Source organism: Eschrichtius robustus, chromosome 9, assembly GCF_028021215.1.
Source record: "Eschrichtius robustus isolate mEscRob2 chromosome 9, mEscRob2.pri, whole genome shotgun sequence".
NCBI classification, from domain to species: Eukaryota; Metazoa; Chordata; class Mammalia; order Artiodactyla; family Eschrichtiidae; genus Eschrichtius; species Eschrichtius robustus.
Window position 1 is genome coordinate 52,864,085 of NC_090832.1, and position 22,429 is coordinate 52,886,513.

General features: G+C 37.7%; 1 protein-coding gene across 4 annotated transcripts in view; it reads left to right on the plus strand.

Moving 5' to 3' along the window:
- PDSS2 (decaprenyl diphosphate synthase subunit 2) overlaps window positions 1–22,429 on the plus strand; it is a 252,066-nt gene that overhangs the window by 159,970 nt on the left and 69,667 nt on the right. For all 4 annotated transcript variants that reach the window (XR_011074975.1, XM_068551354.1, XM_068551353.1 and 1 more), the window contains one exon: window positions 1,242–1,316. Coding sequence is in view for 3 of the 4 variants with exons in the window: in XM_068551354.1 (XP_068407455.1) it covers window positions 1,242–1,316 (75 nt within the window). In the remaining variant the exon portion in view is untranslated. The remainder of the gene's footprint in view (window positions 1–1,241; window positions 1,317–22,429) is intronic.

Genomic DNA, 22,429 nt, shown 5'->3' on the forward strand with positions numbered 1-22,429 from the left:
TTCAGTCAAAACTGAGCTAAAGTTTAGGAAGCAAAGAGTGGAAATCTGATACAGGACTGCATAACATAGGAAGCTAAGTATATAAGATACTAAGACTTCTTAAGAAGCGGGTAGGGTTGCCTTGAGGAATTCTTGTTTGAAATGGCTGCATTGAACATTATAATAAATACCACTGTTTTATCCTCTTGAATTAAGATGGTTTATGCAAACAACTCTAAATTGTACAGTAGTTGCAAAGAGACCATTTACTATTTTCTGCTTGTTTTACATTCTGGAACAAGTTCAAAGCTTTTGATTTTGTTTGATTTTTTTAAATAGCCTGAGCCTTGAAAATAATACAGGTTTGATGATACAATTTCAATATTACAGTTCTGTAAAAATTTTCAGTGTTTATGGTACATTTGACCCAGGGGCCCTACACCAAATATATCCACAGTGCATTTTTAGTACAACAGAATGAACACGTTAGAAAGGTTGCTTTTCTCCCTGTATTACGTATGAAAATTAGCATTGTGATGCCTCCCAGAATGGGGATATTGAAAAAGTATCCACCTGACAGAAATAAACATTCAGCAAATAAATTGGGTTAAGATTTCATGAGTTATCTGAGGGACTTCCCTGGTGGCGCAGTGGTTAAGAATCCGCCTGCCAATGCAGGGCACACGAGTTCGATCCCTGGTCCGGGAAGATCCCACATGCCATGGAGCGGCTAAGCCCATGCGCCACAACTACTGAGCCTGCACTCTAGAGCCCGTGAGCCACAACTACTGAAGCCCGTGCACCTAGAGCCCGTGCACCACAACAAGAGAAGCCACCGCAATGAGAAGACCGCGCACCGCAACAAAGAGTAGCACCCGTTCGCCGCAACTAGAGAAACCTCACGCGCAGCAACGGAGACCCAACGCGGCCAAAAATAAATTAATTTTAAAAAATTTTTTCATTAGTTATCTGAAATTTAAGCTTGTGTTCAATATGGCTATTACTGGATTTTCACGTATATTAAATGCTATGCTTACAAGATTTTTTTTTTTTTTTGCTTGAATTATGATCGGAAGTATTGGATCACAGCTCTAATATCCAGGTGGGCAATGCCATTTGCCAGGATCTTTGCACATAACCCCATTTTTTTTTTTCTATCAAGCATAATACTGCCTTGCTACTAAGCCTTGTGAAGCATTCTGAGGTAAAAATAGGGATACATTTTTTAAATTGTTTCTTTTGATTTTTTTCTTGTTTTTTAGGTTGTGGAACTTTTAGCAAGTGCTCTTATGGATTTGGTACAAGGAGTATACCATGAAAATTCTACTTCAGCAAAGGTAAAGATTTGGTAGTCATTATAAAATCTTAGGTTAAAAACCCTCGTGGCAAAAGTAGAATTGACAAGCAAAAATATCATTCTTGTTTTGTGTTTAAATTGTTCGTGACATTTTTTTAGATTAGTGTTTTGGCTACAAATTCATGGTCCTATGCTTTGCACATAGCAGATTTAACCAATTAAAACAACCTCTTACCCTCTGGCTGGATTAAAAGTCTGTTCAATCTGCAGCAGCCCAGAAGACAACAAGATGCTGTGGCTGGCAGGTAGCACTGTCAAAAAGGCAGGCAGGCTGGAGAAGCAGCTCACGCTGAGGTGGCTGGACCCAGCCTTTCCTCAGGAGAAGGGGCTTTCCATGTCCCAAAAGAGTGGACACGGTCCCAAGAAGGTGACTCTTGGGGGCATGAGGGAGGAATGTCTTTTATATCCAAGATCCAGAATTTACTGCATTATTAAATTCTCTGTGATAAGATGTAAGATGATTGCACAGTTGGATTATTTTGGTTAATTTTATAGATCTAGAATTAAGGTTTTTTGACTCATTTAGCAGGACATCTCAAAAAGGGTTACGTTTTATTTCCTTAAAATGCAGTTATTTCATTTCAGCAGGATATTGAATGTGAAGCAATTGCTTCATTGACCACCACCATCAGTTAACATGTTATATGATATTATAAGGGACTCCTATATTAGTGTTTCATTATTCTAACTTCTTTAGCTTCTGTATTAGCAAGATTTCACTCACTGCAAATTAGAAAAAAATATGCATGTATGCACATCTTAAGTTTTTGACATTTCCATTTGAAAAAAGAAAGACAAATTTTACTGGAAGTGAAACACAGGGCATGAGCAACTTGGATATGAAATTTAAAGTTTAAAAGTATAACCCAGGGATTCTGGATGGTTCAGAGAGTGGTTAGTGAAATATGAAGAATTATACCTTGAACATCTGCTAACATTTGGTTCAGGGAGCCATAGTTCCTGGCAGGCATATCGAACTTCACCTAAGCAGCATAGTGCTGTGTGGGGACCTGGCAGGGTATATGACCACAGTAGACCCCCTTTGCTGTGTTTTTCAAAAACATACCATAGTTCTCTACCATGGCTGAAGGTTAATAGGAGGTTGTAAAATGGAGGACTCCTGGTCTAGTCCCACTCATAAAAAGACACCTTGTATATAGTATGATGAAGACGATGGTAGGTAAGCAAATAACACTGTGGTAAGTGCTTCACCTGTTTCTTCCTTAAAGTCTTCACAGTAATCCTGCTAGCAGAGACTGCTGCTCTCCCCATTTTATATCTGCGAAAACTGAGGCTTAGAAAAGATTAAGTAATGTGCCCATAGTCATACAACTTGTTAGTTGAGATTGAACTTCAGAGCTCAGGCTCTTAACCTCTCATTCACTGCCTCTGTAACCTTAATGAAACCTGATATGCTAGCATGCCTCTGCCATACCTGAGGTCCTACCGTATATGATGATTACAGTGACCTCTTCTGGCAGCTGAAGCATTGTTTTCCCCCCAGGATATTTCTAAGGTGTTCAGTTTAGTTCCATATAAGATATTAATGTTTTATAGTTAAATATCTGTTAAGTTTTAAGTGAAAGTGTTATTGTTGATTTTAAGGTTCTTGACTTATTCACTCTTACCATTTGTCCACTATAATTACTCCAGTTTATTAATAATTTTGTGAACATTTGTTAAGTACTTTTTATATTTCAAGCAGACCTACTAGCAACAACAATAAAAATGCTTAGCACTTCACAGTTTGCTTATACTTTCTTTCTACATAATCACCTATGAAAAGGGTGACATTTGTTGGTACCCATTTTATACAGGAAAAGCCTAAAATTCAGAGATGACAAATGCCAAGAAAGCATAGTGTCTGGAAATTGTTAATGCATGTTTGGCAGTGACATGATCTGAACCCAGGTTCTTTGACTCCGAGTCCTATATAATCTCTTTCTTCCTGGGAAAGAGAAGAGAGGCAGCAGCAAAGTCTTTGAAGGACTGTTGATCATACATGAACCATCACTTAGCAAGCACCAGTTGCTGACTTTGATTATCTAATTTAAGTTTTACTCAAAAGACTCTAGCAATGCTTTGTCATCTGCCCTCTTTCCCCACCACCTTCCCAAACACAGTCCTTTGCAACACTTGAGAACTTTTTTAAGCAGTTACATTTCTGAATATAGCCAAACCATTTAAAGAGCTGTTCTTTTTTTATAACGGAAACAAAAATGCATAGTTGAACTGAAGCAGTGGGAGTGCTTCTTGATGCCTCCATTTGCTCTTTAGGTCCAATTTAGGTTAACCACATTTCCCTTCCTAACCAGAAAAATTCTGAGCTTCTTTTCTTTTCCCCTTCTGCGTGTGCTTGCCGTTACAGTGGCTGTTCAGAATCTGGTTGTTCTAACTTGGCCCAGGGATCATTGCAGAGGCAGAGAGAGCACTGCCCCCCACGTGGAGTGCCTTCAAGGTTTTCATGTTCTGACAAGATTGGGAAGCAGCCACAAGTGGAGGTCATGTGGGAAGTGAGTTGCACAACCTCCGTAGCCTGGGGCCAATTCAGTACACGAAAGAGTTGCTTTGTGATTTAAAATGAGCTGCAAACCGTTTCATCTCTCCAGGGATAAGAGGATACAAGAGTGGTCTGTTTTCTACATGGCTACTTAATACAGTGATGGAGAAGCTGGGTAGTATAAAAATAGCTTTCTGTGGAGTAGAATCTCTGTGACTAGGGTAGATGCATTAAAGCAAATGGAGGGGAATTGTAACTGAATATGTGAGAAATCACCTCCTCCAGAAGTCTGTAGAGTAATTACCTAATCCTCCTGAAAACTCTGAAAATTTATGTGACTTATGTTAGTAATACTTAACAGATTGTACGTAAATTGGGATTCAGTGTTATTTAGGAAATTCATCCTTGTTCTGCCCATTGAAAAACAACCTTTTCATTTTTGCGTGTGCTAGTTTGTGAACCATTTCTTCCTTGAAATAAAAATTAGCCATTGTGCTTTCTTTCGTGTTTATATCTCCCTTCCCTTTACCTGCTTTTTCTTTTTTTTTTTTTGTTCTGTTAGCTAATTGAAGAAAGAAGCACATCAAATAGAAAAAGTGCACTTTAAATGCTCGTTTGCCATCCTAAGAGTTCCCTAGTCATTGTATTCGTATTACTGTGCATGCTAAATATTTTACATTTTAGCAAAATTTGCTTTGATTCCATAGGCCATTATATCTAAAATCTTTTTAACACAATTATCTTATTATTATAACTTGTTTTCTAATTAGAAAAGTAAATACATGTTCACTAAATAAAACTTGAAAGTACAGAAAAGGTCAAGAGGAAAATGAAAATTATTTTATATAAGCCATCCCCCAGAAATGAATCATTATTACATCCTAGTGTATTTCCTTCTAGATTTCATTCTGTATTTCTCCCATTTTTGAGTTATTATTGTACATATAATTTTTCGTCCTGATTTACTCTCCAGGATAGTCATTTTTGTTATTAAAATCTTCAAAAATATTTAATGGCTGTTTAATATTTCTTCATACTACTGTACTATAATTTACTGAACCAGTCCACAGTTTTTGGACACTTACCTTGTGTTTTTTTTTTTACTAATTTAAACAATATTGTGATGAACATTTTAGTGTACCTAACTTTGCTCTATTTCATACTATTTGCTAAAAAAAAAATCTGAAAGTGAGAGCCTTGAATTAAAAAAGTAAGAATATTTTCAATATATCCCTATACAGAAAAGGACTACTGTCCTCAGAAAAACTGCTTGTAAGGTTGGCCCTTGGGTTTTAGGGATGTTTCCACCATTCTCTAACTGATAAGGGCAGTTCACTGTACCTAAATTGTCTCTGCAAACAATGTTATTTATACTGATCACCTGCTTCCCTTCTGGGAGTCTGGAATTTTGGTGCATGCTAGGCAGAGGTTGCCTGCATCACCAATTCCAACAAAAACTCTGAAAACTGAGTCTCCAGTGAATATCCCTGCTAGACAGCATTTCACATGTGTTTTCATACATGTTAATTCTTGGAGGAATTAATCCCATCCTGTGTGACTCCACTGGTAGAGGAAGGATTCTTAGAAGCTTACACCTGGTTTCCTCCAGACTTCATCTCTGCACCTTTTTCCTTTGCTGGTTTTACTTTGTATCCTTTTTCTGTAATAAACTACACCTGTGAGTTCAACTATATTCTAAGTCCTGTGTATCCTCCTCACAAACCATCAAACCTGGGGGTGATCTTGGGGATCCCAACACACTCTTTTTCTGATTTTTTATTGTTTATTTCCCATCCACTCCTGCTCCCTCCTTAGGAGTCTAATCAAGGTCCTCTGCAAGGCATGTGTCTTCAACCCATGTCGGTGTTGAGATGGAGAACAGCAGACTTCTTCCCTATTTTCAGAGGTTCTGCTCATGTTAGCTTGGTCCCAGTCTCAGGAAAGTGAGAGGGTTTTAAAGAGAATCCAATTGTCTTGGAAAAGAACTGATTTTAACAGAGTCACTGAAATTGTAAAGATCCGTTCTATTTTTTTCTAAACACATTATATTTCCAGTAGATTATTCTCTTATGAGGAATATCATTGTTTTTGTGGGGCAAGGTAACTTCTATCCACTTATTTGTTTTATCTTTTTCTTTTTTTAAAGATTTTTTTGATGTGGACCTTTTTTTTTTTAAATAAATTTATTTATTTATTTATTTATTTGTTATTTATGGCTGCATTGGGCCTTCGTTGCTGTGCACGGGATTTCTCTAGTTGCGGCAAGCAGGGGCTACTCTTCATTGCGGTGTGCGGGCTTCTCATTGTGGTGGCTTCTCGTTGCGGAGCACACGCTCTAGGCACGTGGGCTCAGTAGTTGTGGCGCACGGGCTTTGTTGCTCCGCGACATGTGGGATCTTCCCGGACCACGGATCGAACCCGTGTCCCCTGCATTGGCAGGCGGATTCTTAACCACTGCGCCACCAGGGAAGTCCCTATGTGGACCATTTTTAAAGTCTTTATTGAATTTGTTACAATATTGCTTCTGTCTTATGTTTTGTTTTTTTGGCCGTGAGGCATGTATGATCTTAGCTCCCTGACCAGGGATTGAACCTGCACCCGATGCACTGGAAGGTGAAGTCTTAACCACTGGACCGCCACTGGAAGTCTCTATTTTATCTTTATGTTTATCTTTTTTTTTTGGCTCTCATGCAGCTTTCAAGTAACACAAAACTAAGATAATTCAGTCCACTAGGAAGTTATGGATTATCTCCTATCTGCAAAGCCCTATGCCACCATCTAAAATATAATAAAAAATGAGCAAGCTGAGTTTTTCCCATTGAGAAACATAACAGGAGGGAATTGTGAACAAAAATTACATCTGGCTGGGAAAATCAGAAAAGATATTAAGGAGAATGTGATATTTGAGACAGACATTTAAGGATAGGAAGGATGTCTACTGATGGCATCCTTGAGGAGAAGGATGGCATTTCAAGCAGAAGAAACAGCATGATCAAAAGTAGGGAAGCATACGTAAGATCAGGGCTTTCTCCATGTTAGAATAAAGGAATAGTGAGAAGACTGGAAAAGTAGGTTTTGTCATATGCAAGAAGACTCATAATGCTGGAATGTAGCGCTAATATCCTTTTTAGTAATTGAGATAAGAGAGAGAATGAAGGTTTTTAAACACAGTAATTACATGATCATATTAACCTTTGGGGAAGTTAATTCAGCGTGGCTTACAGGAGTTTGGAGGGAAATGAGAACAGTTAGAAAGCCAAAATAATGATGAAGGTCAGAGGTGCTCTTCTCCCACTTCGACGTGGTTGGCCCCTTCTTTTTTTTTTTTTTTTTTTTAAATTAATTAATTATTTATTTATTTTTTGGCTCTGTTGGGTCTTCGTTTCTGTGCGAGGGCTTTCTCTAGTTGCGGCGAGCGGGGGCCACTCTTCATCGTGGTGCGCGGGCCTCTCACTATCGCAGCCTCTCTTGTTGCAGAGCACAGGCTCCAGATGCGCAGGCTCAGTAGTTGTGGCTCACGGGCCCAGTTGCTCCGCGGCACGTGGGATCCTCCCAGACCAGGGCTGGAACCCGTGTCCCCTGCATTGGCAGGCGGATTCTCAACCACTGCGTGTTGGCCCCTTCTTGATATTCATATCTCTACATCGGTATCATCTTCTCAGAGAGATGACCCACCCCCAATCTAAAGTAGCCACCCTACTTAATTCTCTTTATCTTAATCACAGTAGCCACCATCTGATGTTTTTCTTATTGTTTACTTTCAGTCTCCCCCTACAAGAATATAAACTCCGTGGGAGGAAGGATTTTGTTCACCATAGTATTCCCAATATCAGCACAGTGCCTAGCACATTAGTAGTAGCCCAGAAATATTTGTTAAATTAATGATATAGAAAGGCCTAGAATGCTTGGAATGGAAGATTTTTCTCATTTTTCTGACAGTTTTATTGGTGTAAGTAAGCTGCAAATATTTAAAGTACACTATCTGATATGTTTTGATATATGTGTGCACCAATGAAGCTATCATCACAATCAAGATAATAAATATATACATCACTCCTTGCTGCAAAAGCAGTGGATCCCCCAAACTCAGTGTTTGTTAGCTGTAACGTAAATCCACTGAAGGCATAGCATCCTTCTGAGCCCATTGCATTGCCCCTGCAGGATTTGGGGTAAAGGATAACCAACACAAATATGCTAATGCACATGCTTCTTCCCGTGCCATAAATAATAAAGTCCTTTATCTCTGAACCAGGAGTCTTATGTCTTCTGTTAGCATCCACAAAACAGCAAAACAGTAACAGACTAACTCACTAGGTTGTATGTATGTAGGATAAAAGCAAATCCCAGATCCAACAACTAGACCCTCCAGTATAATGTTGAAGTGGTGAGAATGGACATCCTTGCTTTCCTCCTGATGCTAGGAGGAAAACATTCAATATTTGACCACTATTAAGTATGATGTTAGCTGCAGGTTTTGGTTTTGGTTTTGGTTTTGGTTTTTTTTTTTAATTTTATTTATTTATTTATTTATTTATTTATTTATTTATTTATTTATTTATTTATTTATTTATGGCTGTGTTGGGTCTTCGTTTCTGTGCGAGGGCTTTCTCCAGTTGCGGCAAGTGGGGGCCACTCTTCATCGCGGTGCACGGGCCTCTCACTATCGCGGCATCTCTTGTTGCGGAGCACAGGCTCCAGACGCGCAGGCTCAGTAACTGTGGCTCACGGGCCCAGCTGCTCCGCGGCATGTGGGATCTTCCCAGACCAGGGCTCGAACCCGTGTCCCCTGCACTGGCAGGCAGATTCTCAACCACTGCGCCACCAGGGAAGCCCTTGGTTTTGGTTTTGATAGAGGCTCCTCATTAATGAATACGTTCCCTTATATTCTTAATTTCCTGAGGGTTTTTTATCAGAAATTAATGTTAGGTTTTGACCATTTTTATTTCTGGAGCTATTGAGGTGATCATATATATATTTTTTTTTTTAGTTTTCTTCTCTTTTGGGATTTTCTTTTTTAGTCTGTTAATATGGTGACTTAATTGATTGATTTTCAAATGTTAAATCAGCCTTGCATTCCTGGAATAAACCTCACTTGATCATGATGCAGTCACCCTTTTCTATATTGTTGGATTTGATACTCTAAAATTTTGTTAATGTTTACATTTTTATTCATGAGGAATAAGGTGTGTTATTTTCAGTTCTTTGTAATGTCTTTTGTCAATATCAAGATAATGCTGGCCTCAAAATGAATTGGGAAATATTTCCTCTTTGATTTTTTTAAAGATTCTGTGTAGAATTAGTACTGATTCTTCCTTACATATTTGATAGAGTTCACTAATGAAACCATCTGGATCTTTCTTTATGAGAAAGTTTTTGTGTTTTTTTTTTTTTTTCTACTACAAATTCAATTGCTTAAAAGTATCCTACTATTTAGGTTATGTATTTCTTCTTGAGTAGATTTTGGTAGTTTGTGCCCTGCAATGAAACTCTATTTAATTTAAGTTGTCAAATTTATTGGCCTAAAGTTCTTCATAATATTCCCATATTATCCTTTTAATATCTGTAGAATTTGCAGTAATGTCACTTCTCTCATTTCTGATACTGGTAATTTGTATCTTCTCTGTAATTTTCCTAGAGGCTTAACAATATTGATCTCAGAGCACCAGCTTTTGGTTTCATTGACTTTCTCTATTTTTTCTCCTTTCTTTTACATTGATTTTTTCACTCTGAGTTTTACAATAATCTCTTTCCTTTTGATTGCTTTGGTTTTATTTCCTCTTCTTTTTTTATTTTTTTAAGCTGAAATCATGTATTTGAACTCTGATTTCTTTTCTTATATGGTATTTAGTGCAATGAATTTCCGTCTAAGTGCTACTTTAGTGGCATCCCACAAATTTCCATTATGTTGTTTTTCATTTCCATTCAGTTCAAGCTACTTACTAATTTCTCTTTTCTCTTCCTTAGACTCATGGATTATTTTACAGTTTGTTATTTAGTTTCCAAATATTTGGGGATTTTACAGATGTCTTTCTGTTATTGATTTATAATACCATTGTGACTAGGGAACATTTTATATGGTTTGAATTATTTTAAATTTACTGAGAGTTGTTTTATGGCCCAGATATGAACTATCCTGGTAAATGTTCTATATTCACTTAAAAAGAATATGTAGATGACATGATACTATACATAGAAAATCCTAAAGATGCCACCAGAAAACTACTAGAGCTAATCAATGAATTTGGTAAAGTAGCAGGATACAAAATTAATGCACAGAAATCTCTTGCATTCCTATACACTAATGAACAAAAATCTGAAAGTGAAATTAAGAAAACACTCCCATTTACCATTACAACAAAAAGAATAAAATATCTAGGAATAAAGCTACCTAAGGAGACAAAAGACCTGTATGCAGAAAATTATAAGACACTGATGAAAGAAATTAAAGATGATACAAATAGATGGAGAGATATACCATGTTCTTGGATTGGAAGAATCAACATTGTGAAAATGACTCTACCACCCAAAGCAATCTACAGATTCAATGCAATCCCTATCAAACTACCACTGGCATTTTTCACAGAACTAGAACAAAAAATTTCACAATTTGTATGGAAACACAAAAGACCCCGAATAGCCAAAGCAATCTTGAGAAAGAAAAACGGAGCTGGAGGAATCAGACTTCCTAACTTCAGACTATACTACAAAGCTACAGTAATCAAGACGGTATGGTACTGGCACAAAAACAGAAATATAGATCAATGGAACAGGATAGAAAGCCCAGAGATAAACCCACGCACATATGGTCACCTTATCTTTGATAAAGAAGGCAAGAATATACAGTGGAGAAAAGACAGCCTCTTCAATAAGTGGTGCTGGGAACACTGGACAGCTACATGTAAAAGAATGAAATCAGAACACTCCCTAACACCATACACAAAAATAAACTCAAAATAGATTAGAGACCTAAATTTAAGGCCAAACACTATTAAACTCTTAGAGGAAAACATAGGCACAACACTCCATGACATAAATCACAGCAAGATCCTTTGTGACACACCTCCTAGAGAAATGGAAATAAAAACAAAAATAAACAAATGGGACCTAATGAAATTTAAAAGCGTTTGCACAGCAAAGGAAACCATAAACAAGACTAAAAGACAGCCCTCAGAATGGGAGAAAATACTTGCAAATGAAGCAACTGACAAAGGATTAATCTCCAAAATTTACAAGCAGCTCATGCAGCTCAATATCAAAAAAACAAACAACCCAATCCAAAAATGGGTAGAAGACCTAAATAGACATTTCTCCAAAGAAGAGATACAGATTGCCAACAAACACATGAAAGAATGTTCGATATCATTAATCATTAGAGAAATGCAACTCAGAACTACAGTGAGATATCATCTCACACCAGTCAGAAGGGCCATCGTCAAAAAATCTACAAACAATAAATGCTGGAGAGGGTGTGGAGAAAAGGGAACCCTCTTGCACTGTTGGTGGGAATGTAAATTGATACAGCCACTATGGAGAACAGTATGGAGGTTCCTTAAAAAACTAAAAATAGAATTACCATATGACCCAGCAATCCCACTACTGGGCATATACTCTAAGAAAACCATAATTCAAAAAGAGTCATGTACCACAATGTTCATTGCAGCTCTGTTTACAATAGCCAGGACATGGAAGCAACCTAAGTGTCCATCAACAGATGAATGGATAAAGAAGATGTGGCACGTATATACAATGGAATATTAGTCAGCCGTAAAAAGAAACGAAATTGAGCTATTTGTAGTGAGGTGGATGGACCTAGAGTCTGTCATACAGAGTGAAGTAAGTCAGAAAGAGAAAAACAAATACTGTATGCTAATACATATATATGGAATCTAACAACAACAAAAAAATGGTCATGAAGAACCTAGGGGCAAGACAGGAATAAAGATGCAGACCTACTAGAGAATGGACTTGAGGATATGGGGAGGGGGAAGGGTAAGCTGGGACAAAGTGAGAGAGTGGCATGGACATATATACACTACCAAATGTAAAATAGATAGCTAGTGGGAAGCAGCTGCATAGCACAGGGAGATCAGCTCTGTGCTTTGTGACCACCTAGAGGGGTGGGATAGGGAGGGTGGGAGGGAGGGAGACGCAAGAGGGAAGAGATATGGGGATATATGTATATGTATAACTGATTCACTTTGTTATAAAGCAGAAACTAACACACCATCGTAAAGCAATTATACTCCAATAAAGATGTTAAAAAAAAAAGAATATGTATTCTGCTATTATATCTTAGAGTGTTCTATAAATATCAATTAAGTCAATTTGATAGTATCATTAAAGTCTTTTATATTTGTTATTATTTTCATTCTGCTTATTCTGTCAGTTACTGAGAGAAAGGTGTTAAAGTCTCTGACTGAGATTGTGGATTTTTCTATTTCTTCCTGCAGTTCTATCAGTTTTTCCTTCATGTGTCTTGAAGCTCTGCTTTAGGTACATTAACCTTTAGGATTATTATATTATCTTTAGGATCATTATGTTATCTTGACGATTCATCCCTTTATTGTTAACTGACCTTTGTAATCTCTGGTAATATTCTTTATATTTTTTTCAATATGTACTTTATCTGATATTAATATAACAACTCCAGCCTTCTTTTGATTAAAATTATCATGGTATATATATATTTCCATCCTTTTACTTTTTTTATATTTAAAATGGGCTTCTTGTATGCAGGATTTTGCTCTTTTATCCAGTATGACGATCTCTACCTTTTAATTTGTGTATTTAGATCATTTACACTGGATACATTTATTAATATGGTTCAGTTTAAATCTATAATACCATCTTGTTATTTATTTATTATTTGTCTCATTTTTTCTTTCTTCCTTTTTCTTCTTTTTCTGCCTTCTCAGATTATTTTACATGATGCTATTTTTTCTCCTTTTTTAACTTATTAACTATAAATCTTTAATACATTTTTTTTAGTGGTTGCTATTGAGTTTATAATATATATATCTTTAACTTATCACAGTCTACCTTCAAGTGATAGTATACCTTTACTTATAGTATAAGAACCTTACAAAAGTTTATTTCTGTTTCTTCCCTCTCAGGATTTGTGTTATCATTGTCATACATTTTACTTCCGTATGTATTATAAATCCCACAATAAATTATTATTTTTGCTTTAAACATTCAATTATATTTTAAAGTGGTTTCATTTTTTAAGTCTTTTATATTTACCCACATGGTTAATATCTTCAGTGCTTTTCATTTCTCTATGTTGATCCAAATTTCCTTGTGGTATTTTTTTATTTTTTCCTAAAAGATTTCTTTTTTTTTTTTTTTAATTATTTATTTATTTATTTATTTATGTATGGCTGTGTTGGGTCTTCGTTTCTGTGCGTGGGCTTTCCCCAGTTGCGGCAAGTGGGGGCCACTCTTCATCGCGGTGCACGGGCCTCTCACTATCGCGGCCTCTCTTGTTGCGGAGCACAGGCTCCAGACGTGCAGGCTCAGCAATTGTGGCTCACGGGCCCAGTCGCTCCGTGGCATGTGGGATCCTCCCAGACCAGGGCTCGAACCCGTGTCCCCTGCATTGGCAGGCAGATTCTCAAACACTGCGCCACCAGGGAAGCCCCCAAGATCTCTTTTAACATTGCTTATAGTGCAGGTCTGCTGGTGATTAATTCTTTCAACTTTTGTGTGTCTGAAAAAGTCTTTATTTCAACCTTGCTTTTGAAAGGTATATTCACTGGATGTAGAATTCAAGATTGATTATTTTTTTCTTTCAATGTTTTAAAGATATTGCTTCATTGTCTTTTAATTTACATTGTTTCCAACAAGAAAGCTGCTGTTATTCTTATCTTTGTTCCTCTGTACATAGCATGTCTAAATTTCTCTGGCTGTTTTTCTGATTTTCTTTTTACCACTGGTTTTGAGCAATTGGATTATGATGCCTTGGTGTCATTGTTTTTTTTTTTTTTCATGTTTCTTGTGCTTGTGATTCATTGAGCTTCTTGGATCTGTGACTTTATTGTTTTTATCAAATTTTGGAAAATTTTGGTCATTATTTCTTTAAATATTTTTTTGATCTTTCCTCCTTTCTCCTCTGTCACAGGGACACCAGGCTGCTTGAAGTTATCGCAGAGCCCACTGTGCTGTAGTCTTTTTTTTCCCCATATTTTTCTCTTTGCATTTCATTTTGGATAATTTCTGTTGGTGTGCATTCAAGTTCACCAATTTATATCTTCCATGTTTCTACTTAACATACTCAATGTTTCTTCTAGCTCTTCTAGACCATATGGAATACAGTTATGAAAACTGTTTTAATATCCCTATCTACTAATTCTATCATCTGTGTCATTTCTAAGTTGATTTCAATTGACTGATTTTATTCCTCATTATGCATTGTATTTTCCTGCCTTTTTTTTTTTTTTTTTGCATGCTTGGTTATTTTTGATTGGGTGCCAGACACTGTGAATTTTATTTTGTTGGATGCTAGATATTTTTGTGTCTCTATAAATATCCTTGAGCTTTCTTCTGGAATGCAGTTAAATTACTGGAAACAGTTTGATCCTTTCAGGTCTTACCTTTAAGCTTTGTTACTCAGGACCAGAGTGGCATTTAGTCTAGGGCTAATTTTCCCCACTGCTAAGGCAAACCCTTCGGAATACTTTACTGATACCCTGTGCATTATGAGTTTTCCCACTCCAGCTGGTGGGAACAGGAACTATTCCCAGCCCTGTGTGAGCTCTAGGGATTGTTCCCTCCATACGTTCTGAATGAATTAGGCCATTTTGATAAAGTGCTTATTAGTAAACTTGTATTGAATTGCTTCTCTATCTACAATAGTACACTGAGTACTACCAGAGCACTGAAAACAAAGCTACAACAAAAAACACAAACCTTCTCTCAGGGATCTGATGATGCATATAGGTCAGAGGAAAAAACGTGCATGAAACCACTGGATAGCAGTTTACCCATAAGACCACATGTCAAATTATATGATACAGGCAAAATATTTAGGCGAACGTGCAACATTAAGAATAAACAGAAGTATTTCAGGGGAAGCTTCTTGGAGGAGCTAATTTTCTTTTAAGTTGAGTCTTAGAAGGTATAGTAGAATTAGGAGAAGTTGTTGAGTTTTGTTGGGATCAGAGCATTGTCTGGGAGGTCAGATTTGTTTATTCATTCATTTAAAATATTTTTTGAGCATCTGCCATGTGGCAGACATTAGTGGTATAAGAGCTCGGTGAATAAGACATCTTTGTTCTCATGGAGCTTACATCCTAGTGGAGAGGCCAACTATAAACAATCAGATAAATAAATGAACAAGAGAAATAACTGATACTGCACAGCATAGAATTAAATAGGGAGAAGTGATAGTGAAGGATTAAGTGAGTTACTTTAGAGTGAATGTTCTTGAAAGTCCTGAGGAAATAACTTCTAAGCTGAGATCTGAGTGACAAAAAGCAGCAAGCAACTCAGGCAAGGTCCTGAGAGAGGAACCAGCTTAATGTATCCAAAAAATAGAAAGAAGGCCCACTCAGATGAAACATGGTAGATGAACAAAAGAGTGATTGGAGGTAAGGTTAGAAAGGCAGACAGGTATTATGGCAATATATGTGACTCAATCATGAAGGTGCTTTGAACACAGGTTCAAATAAAACTGAGAAGAGAAACTTATAATTTTGTTTTAGGGTTACCTAGTTATTTTCTAGGTCTGCTCATTCAACAGATGTAAATGAGTACCTATTATGCGCTAGCAGCTGTGCTAGACAAATCTGGAGCATGTGTATTGAGAGCTGCGATGGAGACAAAGCTATAGTCAGATCTGGAGCAAAGGGCATTTACTAGGGATGGGTGATAATTTTAAAAGAAATCAGTGAATCAATGGATAGATCTTGAACATTTGTATTGGGGAGTTTGGATTTAAAATAGTAAGTAGAAGGAAAGTACCATAGGGTCTTACACAAAGAGAAGATCTTTGATAAAGATTATTGTAGAAGCTGTGAATAGGGAAGCCAGAGGAATTAGAAGCAGAGGTATCAGCTGGAAGAATGTTGAAATTACACAGGTGTGAAGCAACAGACAAGACTGTTGGCAGTGAAAACAAGCATAGAGCAAGGGCCCAGGAATTCCGCAGGTATCGTATCTCTCAACTTTTAAAGTGATTTGCAATTTATGTCTCCTGTTTTATTAATCTCTTGCTATGTATTTTGTGGAATTGAGCCAACGTTCACCATCTTTTAACCTGTTCCTTACACATCACAGACTTTATTTTGGTGCTAAGAACTCTCTAAACAGCATTTTCCCATAAAATGCATTGCACAAAACTATGTTTTAAAAAGTAATAGATGGGCCTGAACCAAGGTGGCGGAGTAGAAGGACGTGCTCTCACTCCCTCTTGTGAGAACACCAGAATCACAACTAGCTGCTGGACGATCATCGACAGGAAGACGCTGGAACTCACCAAAAAAGATACCCCACATCCAAAGACAAAGGAGAAGCCACAATGAGACTGTAGGAGGGGTGCAATCACAGCAAAGTCAAATCCCATAACTGCTGGGTGAGTGACTCACAGACTGGAGAACACTTGTACCATAGAAGTCCACGCACTGGAGTGAGTTCTGAGCCCCACATCAGGCTTCCCAATCTGGGGGTCCGGCAACAGGAGGAGGAATTCCTAGAGAATCAGACTTTGAAGGCTAGTGGGATTTGATTGCAGGACTTTGACAGGACTGGGGGAAACAGAGACTCCACTCTTGGAGGGCACATACAAAGTAGTGTGCGCATCGGGACCCAGGGGAAGGAGCAGTGAACCCAAGGGAGACTGAACCAGACCCACCTGCTAGTGTTGGAGGGTCTCCTGCAGAGGGGGCCTGGCTGTGGCTCACCATGGGGACAAGGACACTGGCGGCAGAAGTTCTGGGAAGTACTCCTTGGCGTGAGCCCTCCCAGAGTCTGCCATTAGCCCCACCAAAGAGCCCAGGTAAGCTCCAGTGTTGGGTTGCCTCAGGCCAAACAACCAACAGGGAGGGAACCCAGCCCCACGCATCAGCAGTCAAGCGGATTAAAGTTTTACTGAGCTCTGCCCACCAGAGCAACACCCTGCTCTACCCACCACCAGTCCCTCCCATCAGGAAACCTGTACAAGCCTCTTAGATAGCCTCATCCACCAGAGGGCAGACAGCAGAAGCAAGAAGAACTACAATCCTGCAGCCTGTGGAACAAAAACCACATTCACAGAAAGATAGACAAGATGAAAAGGCAGACGGCTATGTACCAGATAAAGGAACAAGATAAAACCCCAAAAAACAACTAAATGAAGTGGAGATAGGCAACCTTCCAGAAAAAGAATTCAGAATAATGATAGTGAAGATGATCCAGGACCTCGGAAAAACAATGGAGGCAAAGATCGAGAAGATGCAAGAAATGTTTAACAAAGACGTAGAAGAATTAAAGAACAAACAGAGATGAACAATACAATAACTGAAATGAAAACTACATTAGAAGGAATCAACAGCAGAATAACTCAAGCAGAAGAACGGATAAGTGACCTGGAAGACAGAATGGTGGAATGCACTACTGCAGAACAGAATAAAGAAAAAAGAATGAAACGAAATGAAGACAGCCTAAGAGACCTCTGGGACAACATTAAACGCAACAACATTCGCATTATAGGGGTCCCAGAAGGAGAAGAGAGAGAGAAAGGACCAGAGAAAATATTTGAAGAGATTATAGTCGAAAACTTCCCTAACATGGGAAAGGAAATAGCCACCCAAGTCCAGGAAGCACAGCGAGCCCCATACAGGATAAACCCAAGGAGAAACACGCCGAGGCACATAGTAATCAAATTGGCAAAAATTAAAGACAGAAAAATTATTGAAAGCAGCAAGGGAAAAATGACAAATAACATACAAGGGAACTCCCATAAGGTTAACAGCTGATTTCTCAGCAGAAACTCTACAAGCCAGAAGGGAGTGGCATGATATATTTAAAGTGATGAAAGGGAAGAATCTACAACCAAGATTACTCTACCCGGCAAGGATCTCATTCAGATTCGAGGGAGAAATCAAAAGCTTTACAGACAAGCAAAAGCTAAGAGAATTCAGCACCACCAAACCAGCTCTACAACAAATGCTAAAGGAACTTCTCTAAGTGGGAAACACAAGAGAAGTAAAGGACCTACAAAAACAAACCCAAAACAATTAAGAAAATGGTCATAGGAACATACATATCGATAATTACCTTAAACGTGAATGGATTAAATGCTCCAACCAAAAGACACAGGCTTACTGAATGGATACAAAAACAAGGCCCATATGTATGATGTCTACAAGAGACCCACTTCAGACCTAGGGACACATACAGACTGAAAGTGAGGGGATGGAAAAAGATATTCCATGTAAATGGAAATCAAAAGAAAGCTGGAGTGGCAATACTCATATCAGATAAAATAGACTTTAAAATAAAGAATGTTACAAGAGACAAGGAAGGACACTACATAATGATCAAGGGATCAATCCAAGAAGAAGATATAACAATTATAAATATATATGCACCCAACATAGGAGCACCTCAATATATAAGGCAACTGCTAACAGCTGTAAAAGAGGAAATCGACAGTAACACAATAATAGTGGGGGACTTTAACACCTCACTTACACCAATGGACAGATCATCCAAAATGAAAATAAATAAGGAAACAGAAGCTTTAAATGACACAATAGACCAGATAGATTTAATTGATATTTATAGGACATTCCATCCAAAAACGGCAGATTACACTTTCTTCTCAAGTGTGCATGGAACATTCTCCAGGATAGATCACATCTTGGGTCACAAATCAAGCCTCAGTAAATTTCAGAAAATTGAAATCATATCAAGCATCTTTTCTGACCACAATGCTATGAGATTAGAAATGAATTACAGGGGAAAAACGTAAAAAACACAAACACATGGAGGCTAAACACTACGTTACTAAATAACCAAGAGATAACTGAAGAAACCAAAGAGGAAATCAAAAAATACCTAGAGACAAATGACAATGAAAACACGACGATCCAAAACCTATGGGATGCAGCAAAAGCAGTTCTAAGAGGGAAGTTTATAGCTATACAATCCTACCTCTAAAAACAAGAAAAATCTCAAATAAATAATCTAACCTTACACCTAAAGGAACTAGAGAAAGAAGAACAAAAAAGTTAGCAGAAGGAAAGAAATCATAAAGATCAGAGCAGAAATAAATGAAATAGAAACAAAGAAAACAATAGCAAAGATCAATAAAACTAAAAGCTGGTTCTTTGAGAAGATAAACAAAATTGATAAACCATTAGCCAGACTCACCAAAAGAGGGAGGGGACTCAAATCAATAAAATTAGAAATGAAAAAGGAGAAGTTACAACAGACACTGCAGAAATACAAAGCATCTTAAGAGACTACTACAGGCAACTCTATGCCAATAAAATGGACAACCTGGAAGAAATGGACAAATTCTTAGAAAGGTATAACCTTCCAAGACTGAACCAGGAAGAAATAGAAAATATGAACAGACAAATCACAAGTAATGAAATTGAAACAGTGATTAAAAATCTTCCAACAAACAAAAGTCCAGGACCAGATGGCTTCACAGGTGAATTCTATCAAACATTTAGAGAAGAGCTAATACCCATCCTTCTCAAACTCTTCCAAAAAATTGCAGAGGAAGGAACACTCCCAAACTCATTCTATGAGGCCACCATCACCCTGATACCAAACCCAGACAAAGATACTACAAAAAAAGAAAATTACAGACCAATATCACTGATAAATATAGATGCAAAAATCCTCAACAAAATACTAGCAAACAGAATCCAACAACACATTAAAAGGATCATACACCACGATCAAGCGGGATTTATCCCAGGGATGCAAGGATTCTTCAGTATACACAAATCAATCAATGTGATACACCATATTAACAAATTGAAGAATAAAAGCCATATGATCATCTCAATAGATGCAGAAAAAACTTTTGACAAAATTCAACACCCATTTCTGATAAAAACTCTCCAGAAAGTGGGCATAGAGGGAACCTACCTCAACATAATAAAGGCCATATATGACAAACCCACAGCAAACATCATTCTCAATGATGAAAAACTGAAAGCATTTCCTCTAAGATCAGGAACAAGACAAGGATGTCCACTCTCACCGCTATTATTCAACATAGTTTTGGGAGTCCTAGCCTCGGCAATCAGAGAAGAAAAAGAAATAAAAGGAATACAAATTGGAAAAGAAGAAGTAAAACTGTCACTGTTTGCAGATGACATACTATACATAGAGAATCCTAAAGATGCCACCAGAAAACTGCTAGAGCTATTCAGTGAATTTGGTAAAATTGCAGGATACACAATTAATGCACAGAAATCTCTTGCATTCCTATACACTAATGATGAAAAATCTGAAAGAGAAAATAAGGAAACACTTCCACTTAACCACTACAACAAAAGGAATAAAATACCTGGGAATAAACCTACCTAGGGAGACAAAAGACCTGTATGCAGAAAACTATAAGACACTGATGAAAGAAATTAAAGATGATACCAACAGATGGAGAGATATACCGTGTTCTTGGATTGGAGGAATCAATATTGTGAAAATGACTATACCACCCAAAGCAACCTATAGATTCAGTGCAATCCCTATCAAACTACCACTGGCATTTTTCACAGAACTAGAACAAAAAATTACAGAATTTGTATGGAAACACAAAAGACCCTGAATAGCCAAAGCAGTCTTGAGGGAAAAAAACGGAGCTGGAGGAATCAGACTCCCTGACTTCAGACTATACTACAAAGCTACAGTAATCAAGACAATATGGTACTGGCACAAAAACAGAAACATAGATCAATGGAACAAGATAGAAAGCCCAGAGGTAAACCCACGCACCTATGGTCAACTAATCTATGACAAAGGAGGCAAGGATATACAATAGAGAAAAGACAGTCTCTTCAAGAAGTGGTGCTGGGAAAGCTGGACAGCTACATGTAAAAGAATGAAATTAGAACACTCCCTAACACCATACACAAAATTAAACTCAAAATAGATTCAAGACCTAAATGTAAGACTGGACACTATAAAACTCTTAGAGGAAACCATAGGAAGAACACTCTTTGACATAAATCACAGCAAGATCTTTTTTGATCCACCTCCTAGAGAAATGGAAATAAAAACAAAAATAAACAAATGGGACCTAATGAAACTTCAAAGCTTTTGCACAGCAAAGGAAACCATAAACAAGACGAAAAGACAACCCTCAGAATGGGAGAAAATATTTGCAAACGAATCAACGGACAAAGGATTAATCTCCAAAATATATAAACAGCTCACGCAGCTCAATATTAAAAAAACAAACAACCCAATCCAAAAATGGGTAGAAGACCTAAATAGACATTTCTCCAAAGAAGACATACAGATGGCCAAGAAGCACATGAAAAGCTGCTCAACATCACTAATTATTAGAGAAATGCAGATCAAAAGTACAATGAAGTATCACCTCACACCAGTTAGAATGGGCTTCATCAGAAAATCTACAAAGAACAAATGCTGGAGAGGGTGTGGAGAAAAGAGAACCGTCTTGCACTGTTGAGGGAGTGTAAACTGATACAGCCACTATGGAGAACAGTATGGAGGTTCCTTAAAGAACTAAAAATAGAATTACCATATGACCCAGCAATCCCACTACTGGGCATATACCCAGAGAAAACCACAATTCAAAAAGACACATGCACCCCAATGTTCATTGCAGCACTGCTTACAATAGCCAGGTCATGGAAGCAACCTAAATGCCCATCGACAGACAAATGGAGAAAGAAGATGTGGTACATACATACAATGGAATATTACTCAGCCATAAAAAGGAACGAAATTGGGTCGTTTGTTGAGACGTGGATGGATCTAGAGACTGTCATACAGAGTGAAGTAAGTCAGAAAGAGAAAAACAAATATCGTATATTAACGCATATATGTGGAACCTAGAAAAATGGTACAGATGAACCGGTTTGCAGGGCAGAAATTGAGACACAGATGTAGAGAACAAACGTACAGACACCAAGGGGGGAAACCCGCGGGGGGGTGGGGATGGTGGTGGGATGAATTGGGAGATTGGGATTGACATGTATACACTGATGTGTATAAAATGGATGACTAATAAGAACCTGCTGTATAAAAAAAAAAAGAAGAAAAAAACCTATTTATTAGGTTTATAGATGTGTGTAATTAAAAAAAAAAAAACACTACTGTTACCTTGATATCAATGTCCCACTCTGCTTTTTACCTATATTTACATGTTTGGTACTAGTACCTGTGGTGATTTAAGAAATACTGTTCATACTGGGTTCTGTGTGTGTGTGTGTGTGTGTGTGTGTGTGTTTCATGGGAGATAAGATGGACAAATGAGTCCCTGGCAAAAGAACATCATGGCTGTGCAGGGGAAAAAAAAAACTTCATCCCTGAAAGGAATAAGGGGGCTATTTGAGGCTACTTTACAATCATCAGAGTCCACAACTATATGCCACATTAAAGAGTGTTTGCCTTCATTGATATGG